General features: G+C 42.6%; 1 protein-coding gene across 10 annotated transcripts in view; it reads left to right on the forward strand.

The window, feature by feature from the left end:
• The window catches only part of LOC103375450 (nuclear GTPase SLIP-GC-like), a 36,694-nt gene extending 20,901 nt beyond the window's left edge, over nucleotides 1-15,793 (forward strand). For 4 of the 10 annotated variants that reach the window (XM_008305741.1, XM_008305750.1, XM_008305748.1 and 1 more), the window contains 5 exons: nucleotides 12,102-12,219; nucleotides 14,749-14,857; nucleotides 14,970-15,103; nucleotides 15,341-15,422; nucleotides 15,537-15,793. In XM_008305741.1, coding sequence (XP_008303963.1) covers nucleotides 12,102-12,219; nucleotides 14,749-14,857; nucleotides 14,970-15,103; nucleotides 15,341-15,422; nucleotides 15,537-15,622 — 529 coding nt within the window. In that variant the 3' untranslated portion in view covers nucleotides 15,623-15,793. Of the gene's footprint in view, nucleotides 1-1,289; nucleotides 1,389-1,494; nucleotides 1,604-1,749; nucleotides 1,832-2,216; nucleotides 2,330-2,512; nucleotides 2,558-2,658; nucleotides 2,698-2,834; nucleotides 2,860-2,980; nucleotides 3,071-5,702; nucleotides 5,797-7,406; nucleotides 7,630-7,709; nucleotides 7,932-8,922; nucleotides 9,130-9,238; nucleotides 9,415-10,607; nucleotides 10,702-10,951; nucleotides 11,040-11,172; nucleotides 11,295-11,550; nucleotides 11,725-11,808; nucleotides 11,955-12,101; nucleotides 12,220-14,748; nucleotides 14,858-14,969; nucleotides 15,104-15,340; nucleotides 15,423-15,536 lie in introns of those variants that run through there. The other 6 variants (XM_008305746.1, XM_008305744.1, XM_008305747.1 and 3 more) reach the window with 6 other exon arrangements.
• The last annotated feature ends 6 nt before the right edge of the window (nucleotides 15,794-15,799 follow it).

Below are 15,799 nucleotides of genomic sequence, written 5' to 3' on the forward strand. Positions count from 1 at the left end.
AACATGCACCACAGCGATCAGAGTACACATCCATGCAGAGCGCTGAACAACATCTCGGCCTGACTGGCGTTAATGTTCCAGTCTCTCAGAGTGATGCTTCATACAAGGTTGGCTGCTTTTATGAAGATGTGACATAACGGTGGTTCAAAAGCTTTTTGTTTTCTCACTGTGGACATGAAGAAAAAGAAGATCTCAGCTCAGCCTGACTCTTCATTTCCTAGCAGAATGGGCTTCTTTAGGATTGTTCATGTCGTTCTATGACTGTGCAGGAAAAGAATAACCAGGTTCAATGTATGTGTACTCTCTGATGCATCACTACACAGACGTTTTATTTAGATTTACTCAGTATCTCTGCTGGAGTTGCTTCAGTGTTCAGATTAAAACAATCACAGCAAGAGAGAAGAAAACGATCAGTGATGTTCCATCAACCACACGCTGATTATGCTGCAGTAACAACAACCTGTTTCAGCTTCATGTGAGCTTCACTTCAGGACAAACACAGGTAAACATTCCTATCACAGGAGCTCATCTGTTTGGGTGTGTGCAGCGAATAAACGACCGTTAATCTGTTGGACCATAAAATTATAAACTGTGAACACGTGATAAAGGAACGGTTTCAATATTCAAATGAGTCAAGCAGAAAAACAACCCGACTAAAGCTTTCACCTGGTGACTACAACACCTGCACTGAGCTCAAACAATAGACGTAGCCTACTTTCCCTGCCTTACTGTGATGAGACTGTCTCTGATTAACTGCACACTGCTTGATGTGTACAGCTAATGGCGTCCATGACCAGGTTCTGCTGCTCTACAGGTAAAGTTGTGTTGGCAGAGAGCAGAGTCAGCTGCTGAGAGGTGGAGACAGACAGTACGATGGAATCAAACACCAGTGCAAACATGTTGGTGCATGAAGGAGCAACAAACACACTAACTACACCCACATGGTGAAATAAGAGGTAAATGCTGCTGTGCTGCTGTGTATTGATAAGCCGATCAATAACAGGCTACTGATCTGTTCCAGAGAAACACCGGTAGAGTTTGGAGCAAACAACACAAAATGGAAAACCAGAGTTTTTACAGTGAATATAAACTAAACATCTGAGTGTGATTTGACTCTTTTATAACTTCAATGTCTTTAAAGTTAGAGCTCTTTGTTTCCTCTGAAAGAAAACTGAACGTCACAGTTCCTTCATTTAATCATTCAGTCTTTGCTGCTGTTGGTCTGTTCAGATGCAGCCACTCCCATCTGCACCTATTCAAATGTTCCAACCTTTCCTGATCACGTAAAGAACCGGTCCTTTCTGCTCTTCTTTGTTTACTGCTCAGCCTCTTACTACGGCTTCGATTCCTGCTGCCACTCTCACAGAGTTTTATTTGTCATCTGATCGGTACCTTATTTTTTTTTAATGTAACTTGTCTGTTTATAACCTGCTGCCTGTCTTTGACCTCCTCCCTGTTTATAACCCGCTGCCTGTCTTTGAACTGTGTCTGTTGCTGCTGTGTTCTGACGTCTTTGTCTGCCTGCTGCAGGTCTGTGTCTCTCTACTGACGTCGCCCTCCTGAACTCCTCACCTGCTCTGGTCTGCATTACCTTCAACATCAGGTGAACCGTTTAACTTTTAATTACAGCTCAGCACTGATTCATCTTCCTCTACAAGCTCCATGTAAATGCATTTAAGGGTTAATTAATCATAACACTGAAATGTTGAGCAGTAATGATCAATGACAACATCATAATCTATCTTTCAGTTCCTGGTCTTGGTCATGGATGACTTTGTTTGTAACAAACTGACTGAATGGGATCTTAGCGACTTCATTGATAGATTTGAAGGTAAAGTTTTACTGTATATTCTTGCTGGCTGCAGATGTTTTATAACACTGATGGGATATAAAGAAACATAACATCTGCTCATACAGACATTAAAATGCTGCAGCATTATTCTGCTGGTTGCATAGTTCTCATCTGGGAGTGAACAAAATGCTGATGATGAATCATTTGTACATGATCACACTGAACAAGCAGAGACGTCTTGGAGGCTGTTAAATGAAGCTACAGTACAAGAGAATTCAGATGCATTCAGCTCATACAACCACTGAAACATTACCAGCTGTGTCCACACATGTTAAACTCCTAATGAAATGGATTTCTGTTGCAATTCCCAAAAAATATATTATTTATTCATGACAAAGATTTAACAAAATATTTTTAACTACAGATCAAGGCATTGACGAGGAAAATCTGTATTATCTTGATGATCAAGACATTAACAACTTGATCACAAAAATAGGACCAAGAGCAAAATTCAAGAACAAACTCAAGCAGCTAAAGGTAATGTTTGAAGGTATTTTGCTCACTTTTACATTTGCTGTCATAAACCTCACTCATGCAGACGCCTGCTGTTACAGCTGAACTTCTGCTCTAATTATGATGATGTCTGTGGATAAAAGTTTATAATATCTCATTGACAAAAATAATATTTACGAGGATTTGTGGCTGGTTTCTTATCACTAGGAAGAACAAAGCTCAAATCAGGAAGCAGCTGATGTTCCTGTTCCAGTAAGTTCATCACAGTTTCACACTGATCACATATGATCTATTATACACATTATAGTTTCATTCAAACGTTTGCATGACTTTGCATTAAATGGTATCTGCAGAGTCAACATGAGCAACAAGAAGCAGCTGATTCAGCTCAGGTAAGGAAGACTGAATCTTACAGACATGTGAGAAGTAGACGTGCTTTTATTCTGCATTGTAAGTCCAGGTGAAGCTATAATGTTTTGTAAAGTTTTTGATTAAATTCTGTTTATCACATATTTATGTTCATCTGTAGGTTTTACCATGCACAGGTGCTAAAGGTGAGACACGCAGCATCTTATTGATTAGAAAATACTCAAAATAAATGCTGAGGAATTTCGATAATCAGTGACCTCGGACACAAATTTAACTTTTTTTGCCTTTTTAAAAAAATCCAATAAGGAAAGAGAAAGTTGGATCTTCAAGGAGAATCCTGCAAAGGGCATCAACCAAATAAACAACAACGTGACAATAAAACACAATCATACAGAGGTAATTACATTTCTTTCTACACAACCAACAGGCGACTTCTGGGTTTAACTTCTCTGCAATGCAAATACTTTCTCATTGACTTTCTGATGTCTCACACACTTTAGGAGGATCCAATTTTAACAATCAACATACCACTAGTGGATTTTAAATGAATTCAGTACGTTTCTATACTGGGTGTCCTGGCATGCCGCCCCCTGGTGGCATAGACGAGTTCTAGGGGCATGAAATGTCACCTCACTGGCGGGGAAGGAGCCTGAGCTGGTGCGGGAGGTGGAGCGTTTCCGGCTAGATATTGTCGGGCTCACCTCCAAGCACAGCACGGGCTCTGGAACCAAACTCCTGGAGAGGGGTTTGACTCTCTCCTTTTTTGGAGTTGCCCATGGTGAGAGGCGCCGGGCGGGTGTGGGGATACATACAAGCCCCCGGCTGAGTGCCGCCTTGTTGGAGTTCTCCCAGGAGAATGAGAGGGTCGCCTCTCTGCGACTGCGTGTTGCAGAGAGGAAAACTCTGACTGTCATTTGTGCTTATGTACCAAACAGCAGTTCAGAGTATCCGGCCTTCCTCTGGGTGGTGTCCTGGAAGGGTTGCCGCCTGGGGACTCCATAGTTCTACTGGAGGACTTCAATGCTCACGTGGGCAATGACGGTGAAACCTGGAGGGGTGGGATTGGGAGGAACGGCCTGCCCGGTCAGAACCCGAGCATGTTCTTTTTTTGGACTTCTGTACTAGCCACGGATTGGCATAAACATAAGGTTGCTCATAAGTGTACTTGGTACCAGAGTACCTTAGGCCAACAGTCAATGATCGACTTCATAGTTGTATCATTGGTTCTGCTGCCGTATGTTTTGGACACTCGGGTGAAGAGAGGAGCAGAGCTGTCAACTGATCACCACCTGGTGGTGAGTTGGATCCTATGGTGGGGAAGGCTGCTGGACAGACCTGGTAAACCCAAACGTGTAGTGAGGGTGAACTAGGAATGTCTGATGGAGGCCCCTGTCCGTGGGGTTTTCAATTCCCACCTCTGGAAAAGTTTCTCCTTTATCCCGGGGGAGGTTGGGGACATGGAGTCGGAGTGGGCCATGTTCAAAGCCTCCATCGCATAAGCAGCCGTTAGGAGCTGTGGCCAGAAGGTCGCTGGTCTCTGTCGCAGAGGCAACCCCAAAACCCGCTGGTGGACACCGGCGGTGAGGGAAGCCGTCAGGCTGAAGAAGGAGACCTTTCGGGCCTGGCTGGCTCGGGGGTCTCCTGAGGCAGCAGGCCTGTACTGGCTGGCCAAAAGGGCTGCAGCTGCGGCAGTCGTGGAAGCTTAAACTCGGGTGTGGGAGAAGTTCGGGCAGGCTTTGGAGAAGGACACTCGGTTGGCCTCGAAGAAGTTTTGGCAAACCGTCCGATGCCTCAGAAAGGGGAAGCAGGGATTTGCGCAGGCAAACCAGGTAGGAGAACTGCTGACCCAGACTGAGGATCTTGTCAAGCGGTGGGAGGAACACTTTGAGGAACTCCTGAACCCGGTAAACATGTCCTCTGTTGAGGGGGTAAAGCCTGAATTCTTGGGGGTTTCTGCATCCATATCCGTGTTAGAGGTTGCCAAGGTAATCAAGAAGTTCCTCGGTGGCAAAGCGCCAAGTGTGAATGAGATTCGCCCAAAGATGCTGAAGGCTCTGGACATTGTCGGACTGTCATGGCTGACACATCTCTTTAATGTTGCGTGAGCATTGGGTACGGTGCCTGTGAAGTGGCAGACTGGGGTGGTGGTTCCCATTTTTGAAAATAGGGACCGGAGAATGTGTTCTAATTACTGGGTTAAGTTTACTCTAGGGTGCTGGAAAGGAGGCTCCAACCAATTGTCAAACCTCGGATTCAGGAGGAGCAACATTCCGTCCTGGTCATTTAACAGTGCACCAGCTCTTTACCATTGCGGAGCTGCTGATTTGACCTGCCAGTCCACATGTGTTTTGTGGATCTGGAGAAGGCCTATGACCGTGTTCCCCTGAGGGACTCTGTGGGGGGTACTGAGGGAGTATGGAGTACAGGGCTCGCTGCTACGAGCCATTCGGTCCCTGTACAACCAAAGTGCGAGCTGTGTCCACATTCTCGGCAAAAAGTCAGACACGTTCCCAGTGGGTGTTGGACTCTGCCAGGGCTGCCCCTTGTCCCCGATCCTGTTTGCCACTGCTCCTTCGCGTCGAGAGGAGCCAGTTGAGGTCGTATGGACTTCTGATTTGGATGCCTTCGGGGAGGCTTCCTCTGGCGTCGTCCTGGGAAGAGACCCCGGGGCAGACCCAGACCCCCCTGGAGGGATTATCTCTCTCAGCTGGCCTGGGAACGCCTTGGGATCCCCCAGGAAGAGCTAGAAAGTGTTGCCGGGGGGAGGGAAGTCTGGAATGACCTGCTCTGCCTGCTGTCGCTGTGACCTGACCCTGGATAAGTGGAAGAAAATGGATGGATGGATGGATGGATGGATGGATGGATGGATGGATGGAAGTTCCTATACTATGAGTCTGATACGTTTAAGAGAAAGTTGCTCTCATGGTTTACATTTTTCCCCAATTTTTGCATTACATCATAATGTGCATTACTTCAGTGCAGGAGTTCATGCTTTTTCTTAAATATTTGTTTATTTTTACACCAACAGAAGCAACCATACTGTCTGCTGTGAGGACCATAATGGGATCAGTCCTGAAGAAACTGCCTTGCCAAGACGACACAAAGCTCAAAAATTTCCTGAGGTGAGTATTAAGTTTTTCCTGGTCTACACCTGACTATGTACCAGATCTATAGAGAGATCAGAAGAGTTTGTCTCAAGTTTCTTTACAACAATAATTAGTTCACCTTTTATTATTTACACTGAGCCTACAGGTCATCTCCATATTCTAATTTAAACAACACAGTGGATGATATAATGTTTGTTTCTCTTCTCAAAGAAGAAACCTGCTCTGTTTTGGTGTACGAAACCAATTAGATACCTTCTGAAGGACAATCTCCTGTCTGATTACATCTCCCAATACATAACACTGACTGGCAACACTTTTTTAATCTACGTGATGCTTTTTTGCTGTGGAGCACTTTAACTCCAAGTCAGATTCCTTGTAATTGAAAACCTACCTTCTGATTCTGGTTCATATAGTTCTGTTCTTAACAATTAGATCTCCATTTAGCCGTATGCAGCGGTGCAAATAACAGACAAGACAGTATCTTTAGCACATAAACAATAGCATTACAGTGTTGAGATGGAAAAGAAATACTACATGTAGAGTAAACAGCAGTGGGCCAAATATTGATCCGTGAGGCATACCTTCTGTAAAGTGCTTTGTAGGTGCAGACCACCATTTACTATTACCTTTATGAACTATTGCCCATTGTGGGACTTGACTTGAAATCATCTACAACAACAGTATGAACTCTGACACAGAGATTTGAGTGCATTGTTAGCAGAAGCATTAAGTCCAGTAGAAAGCAACTTGTCAAACAAAATGTTGTGATCAGCAGCCAAAGTCCTTAACACAGCTACACAGAGTGCAACGTCCTGTTGTTTTATGGTTTTTGTGTTTTAAATTTTCTCCAGGATCATCTTTAGCAAGAGGTTTTCAAGCCCCCACTGTGAGCTGTGGGCGTTATTATCCTCCACAAGGCCACATAGTTGTGTTGTTTACAAGTGATTCTGGTATTCTGTCCACGCAGCTTAGATGAAGGTCTATAGTTGTTCAGGTCACGAGTGCCACCGGATTTATTCTATGGAAGTAGTTTTCCATAGTCAAGGGAATTTTGGTACATGAAAACAATGGTTGTCTCTTTCTGCTGAGCCAACATAAATCCTTTTTTGTGTTTCTTATTGCTGCTGTCATTCATCTTTGAGCTTGTTGAGAGCTGCGCTGACTGTTTCTAGTACCAGATGACTGAACCCTTCAGTAGCACTTACACACTGCTCACGTTTCATGTGGATTCCCACTTGGGCTTAAAATGAAAAGTTGGGACTGAAGTTGCCACCAGGGAGCTACTGATGTCCACCTGCTCCTGAAGAAAACATCTGGCCATCTAGCAGAGCAATGCCCACATTTTCACAGCTTGCTGTGTCTGAAAAACACTCGGAGTACAAAGAGTGACCCAAAAATGTGTGAGACAAAAGCCAAAACAATGAGCTGGGAGATGGCGTAATACTAAGAAAAACTACATCAAAGTCTGGTGGAATTATTCACATACATGTTATCTTTAGAGACACTTTAATACAAAAATATTGAACACAATAAAATAATAAAATGGTGCTGTAGCAGGCTGTTGACACACCGTGTTTATGTATTTTTCAAATGACTGTGTTGACCCATACTTGAACTCTTTGCAGGAAAAAAATCAATGATTTGAAGACAGACAAGAGGGAATTGATCGGTGTCTTTGGTAAAACTGGGGCTGGAAAGAGCTCTCTGATAAACGCCATCATTGAAGAGAAGGATCTGCTGCCCTTTGGAGAGATCTGTGCCTGCACCTCGGTCATGATTAAAGTGGAGGCTAACCCTAACCTGAACAAACCAAAGTTCGAAGCAGACATCGAGTTCATTACAAAGGAGGTAAAATGAGCTGAGAATATATTTACACTAACTTGATGCCATTCATTACAGCTGAAATGTAATTATTCTTTATTATTTAGGAGTGGAAAGGTGAGATTTGGTCAATGAAGCAGTTTCTCGGGGATAACGCAAATGAGGAATGGGAAGATGATGAAGAGTGTCGTGACTTTGTTGAGAAGCTTTCTGCACTTTATGGAGAAGAGTGGAGAGACAAAAGCCCTGAAAGCCTCATGGACATCAAATATTTCAGTGAAATTCAAGAGTTTCACCAATCCCAGAGAAAGACCTTGACATGTGGATCAGTAAGCTGAAAAACTTTATATAATTTCTTAGAAAGCATTCTTGTCAGTCATCCATCCATCCATTATCTATACACCGCTTAATCTTCACTGGGGTCATGGGGGGCTGGAGTCTATCCCAGCTGACTCAGGGTGAAGGCAGGTTCACCTGGACAGGTAACCAGTCTATCACAGGGCTACACTTAGAGACAGACAACCAAGCACACTCACATTCACACCTACGGACAATTTACAATCACCAATTAACCTCAGCATGTTTCTGGACTGTGGGAGGAAGCCGGAGAACCCGGAGAGAACCCACGCTGCACGAGGAGAACATGGAGACTCCACGCAGAAAGATCACCGGGACGTGAACCGGCGACCTTCTTGCTGCGAGGCGACAGTGTTAACCACCGAGCCACTTTGCAGCCCTGTTGTCAATCAGATCAAATGAAATACATGCTTGAATTCTGCCGTTATTGAGGTTTATAGTTTTGCATACAGCCTGGATTTCCCCGTTTGGTTTAGTTTGACAGTAATTCAACAAATACAAAACTAAAAGCTGCATAGAAAAAGAACATCTTATAAACTACTTTTTCAATACCGTGTTTTGATGGTTTAACTGGATATGATGCAGTGGTACAGATCCGTGTCACATTAACCCTTCAAAGGAAAACCTTTTAGAAACTGCTCAGCCAGCAGCACAATTAATCAACATAATTGTTTTTAATACGGTCTTACTTCGATCCTAAATGACACTGGTGTGAACACAGATCAGGAAACTATGCTGCTATTGTTTTATTACATCTCAGTGCTGCTTTTGAACCCGTCGGTCGCATCTTCCTGTTGAAGTGGTTGGAATATTACAATTTAAACTTTTGGGTTCAAAATGTATAATTTAAATAATTTCATTTTAACTTGCAGTGATGGTGTTTAATTGCCCTTCTGTTCTGTCTGATGCTGTTTGCATATAACTGCCTGAATGAACTTGTTATTCTTCTGTTATCATTTGCAGGCCAAAGAGCTATCTACAAAGTTAATCAAATACACAAGAAGTAGCTCCAAACACGGACAAGGCAGAGAAATAAGGAAGTGGTTTTGGCCACTGGTGAAGTGTGTGACTGTCAAGGTACCAAATAATGATCTTCTCCAACACGTCACACTGGTGGACCTTCCTGGAAACGGTGACCGCAACAAGAACAGAAATAAAATGTGGAAAGGGGTAATTTACTCACATGCATTGCTGTTAAATGCTGGAAACTGAAATGGCATCTATTTACAAAGCACTGATGGTTAATTATAGATATTTACCATGCTATTGTACCCCCCAGATTGTTGGAGACTGTTCTACTGTGTGGATCGTGACTGAAATCAATCGAGCAGCAGCAGAAGAAGAACCCTGGGAGATCTTGAAAAGTGCCTGCAGCCTCATGGGAAACGGTGGCCAGTGTCAGCGCCTTCACTTTATCTGCACCAAGTCTGATCTCATTGACGATCCAGATGATGAGTGAGTAAAACAAAATGCCAAACATGCATAGTTAAATAAAACGTACATATTAGACACTGATGGTGACCAAGAGATCATTCTGAATAAATGCAGCTAAATAGACATTATACACGTGTAATGTAGTAATGGCACAGGCAGTACTGGGTAAATATTTTGTTGTTAGTTCAAGGGTATAGATTTTTAAGCGCCTCCTGATCTGACCACAAAGCCAGTCATGATCTTTGGCTTAAGGTTCTCCAATGCTGAGTGTGTTTTTAAACCGACCTGTGCTACACTGTTTATGGTCAGTACAAAACCACCACAGAAATCTAACAAACCAACCACAGCTTGGGCCATTCATGAGTCGTTCCCCATTTTCATTGTACTTTTTAAAGCTGGGGTAGGCACTATTTAGTATGGCGGATCACTGGGCAAGAACACCGTGATAACCTTTCAGAATATTCAGGAAGTCTGAGAGAAAACCAATTTTCAGCATCTCTTTTCTTCTTGAGGCTTCAAAAGATCAAACCTATGATAGTATAAGAGCAGGTAAGATGGTACGAAGAGCAATGAAGTTCACAATAAGAGCTGAATGTTGGAGTACAGTGGGTTGAACCGCTCTGCTGCTCTGTACCTCAGTAGTTATGCCGCCTACAAGTCATCCCCTGGAGTCTTTGAGGGCACGTGACATTGTGGTAGAATATTCTCTTGAAGGCTGACAGATATTAAGTCTCATCATTTGGCAGTCAAGTCTAATCATACAGGTAACATAGTTATGAGTTGCATAAGTTTTTACCCGGTTAATGAAGGATGGCAGAATAAACGAGCCTGTGAGCCTGAGCTCAGGGCACAGAAACCCTGAAGTTACAGATACGAATCTCTCACAGCAGAAGTGCAGCAAAAGTTATGTGTAAAAAGATTATTGTGAGTCCTGCTTGACTTGTAACTGGTGATTTGTGTGTATTTCCAGCATTTGCAGCCAAATACGTAGACTTTTCATGTATTGATATCTTTGTACGTATTTACAAATCTCACTACGGACACACAGACTGAGACACAGACACACAACTCTCCATACACATTACAGATAGTCAATAATATCCCCATAATTTACACTTTCACCACGTCAGAGAAGTGAAGTGAATGAAACGTTTCAGGCTCCAGTGCTCTAAACACTGCTTGAGGTGCATCCTAATACATTCCTTTTCTTAAAGTGAAGAAGATGACGTTTGTGCTCGCATACTTCAAAGAAACGTGACAGCCAAGCAAGAAGTCATCAAAAAATTTGGCAAACTAAACCAGGTTAAGGTGAGTTTTACACATTGACAGAAAATCTACACAAATCCATGGTTGCTGTTACAGACTGCACCTCTGACTCAAGAGCTTTTAACTTGAAAGGCCCTTACTTAAGGTCGCCCTGCACGAGATCTTTGATGCTTCTGTTCTTGTTCCAGATCATGATTCATTTGTATCCAGCTGCTGTAACATGTAAGGAAGAGGGATCAATACCGTTTATCTCATCTTATTTTATGTCTTATCTTAAAACCCATTTCCCCAGAAACACTTCCAAGGTGACTGCCTCGAGGTGTTCACAGTGAGCTCCAAAGAGTTCCTGAAAGGAAAACATCTAAAACTGGATGAAACTGGTAGGTGAAGCCTCCATTTGTGAACTCCTGGACAGCAGAAAATGTGTTGCTCAAATACACATTCTGTTTCACTTACTCACTGGCATATTATATAAAGATTAAATATTCAAACTACTCTTCTACTTTTTTCCAGAAATACCGAAGCTTCAGGATTTTTTGAAAGGTCTCAATGACTGTCACTCAGTGACATTAAACTATGTGTCTGGAGCTTTTGGGATTCTCTCTTTGATGCAAGCAGCCAACTCTACAGAAGGGGTAAGAACGAGTAATAAAACCTTGTTCAGAATAGTAATATATAAAGCGAATCAGGAAACATTAGTCAACCATGATCAGATTTAGTGAAAACATGGGAGAGTTTAATCTTAAATCTAGTAGGAGCAAGATTTTATTGGTCATTTAAAAACGTAAATATGACTAAATAGATTTTAGCCATCAAGACAGTCTGTCTATCCATTAGTTAGGATTTACAGTTTCATGACTTTAAAAATGGATGTGTTTTTTCTTACTTTAGGCTGGCAAGAAAACTCATGTGTGTGCAGAACTTGAAAAGAATCTAAGCCGGCAACTTGATCAAGTCAAAGAAGCAGTGGAAGGTGCTCACAAGGCTTTTGAAACATGCCTTACTGACGGGGTGGAAAAATCCAAAAGTTCATGTGAAAAAAACTTGAACACCTTCTTATATCCTGTAAGTATTTGAATAATAAACTTTAAGTAGTTTGTCTTTTTATCAATATGTATCTACAGCGTCTTTTTTCCTGTTTTGTCTCAGCCAAGGTCTGGCCGTGGTTTTCACAGTACATTGAAGTGTGTGGTTCAGAACGATGGCGTCCACAAAAAGCAACACATAAACCTCAATGCGAGGTTGGCTTTATGGATGACAGACAGCATCGATGAGGAATTCAGGAAGACCTTCCCGTAAGAATAAGGACATAAAACCTGCTGTTGGATCACTTTCCAACAATGGAGGACATGTAGAATTAGCTAATTCTGCTGTTTTTTACTATTCAAACACAAATATGTCAGTGATGCTTCCTATTGTCATTTTAACTTGATATGTTTTAGAAATGAAGAAAAATGGGGATCATTCAACGGCGTCATCACAAAGTTTTCCCTGGACACAGAGAGGCTGATTCAGGAGAACCAAAGCCTCAAACTGCAGCTGACATTTCTCAGTACAGAGGTGAGATAAGACTTACATTATCCTGTGTGTGTGTGTGTGTGTGTGTGTGTGTGTGTACATATACGCAGTTGAAAGCAGAAGTTTACATTCACTGTACAAACAGACAATAAACCTTTTTTTCTTTCTCACTGTCTGACATTAAATCAGACTAAACTTTTCCTGTTTCAGGTCAGTCATGATCACCAACATTATTTCTATTTGCTAAATGCCAGAATAACAAGAGAGAGAATTTGTTATGACTTTCTTCAAAGTCAGAAGTTTACATCCATCTCCTTAGTGTTTGGCAGCGCTGCCTTTAAACTGACTTGGGTCGGTCACGTTTTGGCAAACAAAGGCTCAGGCACAGACAAAAGACTCGACCACCAAGAAGCTAAGTGCAATGTTACACAGTTCATTTACAAATGATGATACCGTACAAAATGACAACCTAAGGCACCCTAACGGGCCGGCCATCTAAACTACTGCCAACAAATACTTACCACTAGAAATTTCACAAAACGTCCTCTAAAGGACGACAAACTGTTCTTACCAATTAATCCAAAACTTACCGAATACAAACCTATCAGTAGTAACTACTGGTTGAGTAGACGAGAAATAAGGCTTCTATGAGGCTTACCACAATATGGGAAACTAGAGAGGGGGAGCCGGGGGACACGGAGGTGGACCAGGTGACTTCAGCAAAGGGACACAGAGGATATGGAGGACTGGAGCCAGAGGAATCCAACAGAGAGGAATCAGGAACCAGGAATGGATCACGGGTTGGCAGCGAACATGGCGAAACTGAAGCACAGGAGAGTGGAGTGAGAACAGGAATCAAGAGTACCAAGCTGAGCGTACAAACAAGAACGAGAATAACATGGGTTTTACAACGATCCGGCCTCGACTTGTGGCTTGCAGGCGTCTTAAATCCTGCATGCACAATGGCAAGCCACGCCTCGCCTCGAGCAATCGGCTGATTGCGATCCAGAACACCTGGTCACTTGTCCCTCCGGCTTGTTGCACAGGAAAAGTTGAAGCAACAACAAAAGTGCTCCACTAGATGGAGCAAAAGGTGGAGGGCATGTCAGGGTCAAACGTTCTGGGTTTCCTTCCACAAGCTTCTCACAACAGTCTGATGAGTTCTGGCCCACCAGTTCCTGACAGAACTGGTGGAACTGAGTCAGGTTTGTTGGTCTCCTTGCTCCACTAATGTTCTCCAGGACTGAGATCAGGGCTTTGTGACTCCACAACACTGACTCTGTTGTCCTGAAGCCTCTCTGTAGCTAATCTGGAGCTATGCTGAGGGTCATTGTCCATCTGAAGACCCATTTAAAGCTTTAACTTCCTGCTGATGTCTGGAGATGTTGCTTCAATACCTCCACATGATGTTCTTTCCTCATGATGCCATCTATTGTGTGAAGGTCACCAGTCCCTCCACAGCATGATGCTGCCACCCCCGTGCTCCACAGCTGGGATGGTGTTCTCAGGCTTCAAGCTTCCTCCTTTTTCCTCCAGATGTACCGATGGTCATTAAGGCCAAACAGTTCAGGTTTAGTTCCATCAGACCACAGGACATGTCTCCACTGATGAAGCTCTTTGTCCCTGTGTGCATCTACAAACTGTAATCTGTCTTTTCTATGTTTCTTCTGGAGTGATGTCTTCTTCCTCTCTGAGCAGCCTTCCAGCCCATGTCGGTACAGGACTGGTTCCACTGTGGATAATGACACTCTGACCAGCTTCAGCAGCATCTTCACAAGGTCTTTAGCTTCTGTTCTGGGCTGGATTCGCACATTTCAACCAGAACACTTCATCTCTGGACACAGAACCGTCTCCTTCCTGAGCCTATGATGGCTGGACATTCCCATGGTGGTCATACTTGATAGACCTGTTTGAACAGATGAACATGGAACCTTCAGGCATCTGGAAACTGGACCCAAGGATGGACCAGACTGGTGGAGGTCCACAGTTCTCTTCCTGACATCTCGGCTGGTTTCTTTAGATGTTCCATGTTGTCACCAAAGGAAGCAGCGTGTTTGAGGTGTGCCTTAAAATACATCCACAGGTGTGTCTCCAGTTAACTCACATGTTGTCAGTCAACCAATCAGAAGCTTCCAAAGCCATGACGTCATCATCTGGGCTTTCCCAAATAGTTTGAAGGATCTTAGTGGATGTAAACTTCTGACTTTGAAGAAAGTCATTAAAAAAAATTCTCTCTCTCATTATTCTGCCGTTTAGCAAATAGAAATAATGTTGGTGATCCTGACTGACCTGAAACAGGAAAAGTTTAGTCTGACGGTGAGAAGAAGAAAAAAGATTGTCTTTTTATCCAGTGTCCATCTAGGAATATATATATATATATATATATATATGTGTGTGTGTGTGCTGTATCGTCGTGCTGTATATAAATATATAAGCATTTCTCTCATTTCTTTGCAAAATGAAGTGCTCTGCTGCCCTGCAACAGCTCAGTTAAAATCTGTATAAGTATCATTTCATTTAAGAATGTTACATTTTTTTTGTATTTTTTATCTTTTTTTCCATCTTCAACAGGAAGAAAACATTAAGACAAAACTGAAGGAAATCATCTGGGTCAATAAGAAAGCAATCTACAACAGTCTGACAGAGACGATCGAGGAAAAAATGCTGCCGTGCTATAAGAGTAAGAAATGCAGTGATGACGTAATAGCCCGTCACGGTGATTATACACATTTACATTGATCATAAATATGCATGAAAATCACACGATACAATCCTTTGCTGTTTTGTTGTAGAAGCAGCAGCATTTAGTGGAGATCAAACACTGAAATACATGAGAGACACTATCGCAGAACATGTACGTGTCTCAAAGAACACGATGTTTGAGGAGGCTAAAGCTGTCATGTTGAACCAGCTGAACGTCTTGAAGGTTTGTTCTGCTCCATAATATGAAATATGATGAGACTGAAAACACACGTTCACATGAAGGCCTTTTCTGTATTTAAGTGGAAAATGTGTCATTGTGAAAGCTCATAAGCTACTAATGAACTGCATTCAGTAATTATTAGACATACAGAAATCTACAGCAGGAGGTCATTAGTCCTTTTTCTAGTCTCAACAGTTAATTAATCATTAATAAGTGACAATAATTTTGATTCTGAATTAGGAGAAAATCCTGAAGACGCTGCAGGAAACCATGAAGGAATCCATTGAGCTCTCACTGAAGACAGATGACAACTCAATCCCAGGTAACAGGAACATGTCAAAGTCAAGTCATTTATGTAGAACTCTGAGAATCCTGTAAATGTACCATCGGTGTTAAAGAAGTCCACACATCTCCAACAAGTACTTTGGTTCTTTAGATGTTCCAGAAGAACTTGAGAAGGTGAAGAAATACTACGATGAACTGAAGCGCAGCTCAAAAGAACTGGACATAGCATTCAGATAAAACCTCAAATGTAAGTCCAATGTTTCCTAAAGAGCCGTGACGATGAACTGTTTTTGTCCTAAATAATGTCAATCACACCTTGAATTACAGCAGAGCTGATGCACAGGAACATCTGAGTGAAGCTGCTGCTGAAAGCTGAACAGTTTTCATCACGCTGTTGAAACAGACGCTGAGTCC

Source organism: Stegastes partitus, unplaced genomic scaffold (assembly GCF_000690725.1).
Source record: "Stegastes partitus isolate 25-593 unplaced genomic scaffold, Stegastes_partitus-1.0.2 Scaffold2600, whole genome shotgun sequence".
NCBI lineage: Eukaryota > Metazoa > Chordata > Actinopteri > Pomacentridae > Stegastes > Stegastes partitus.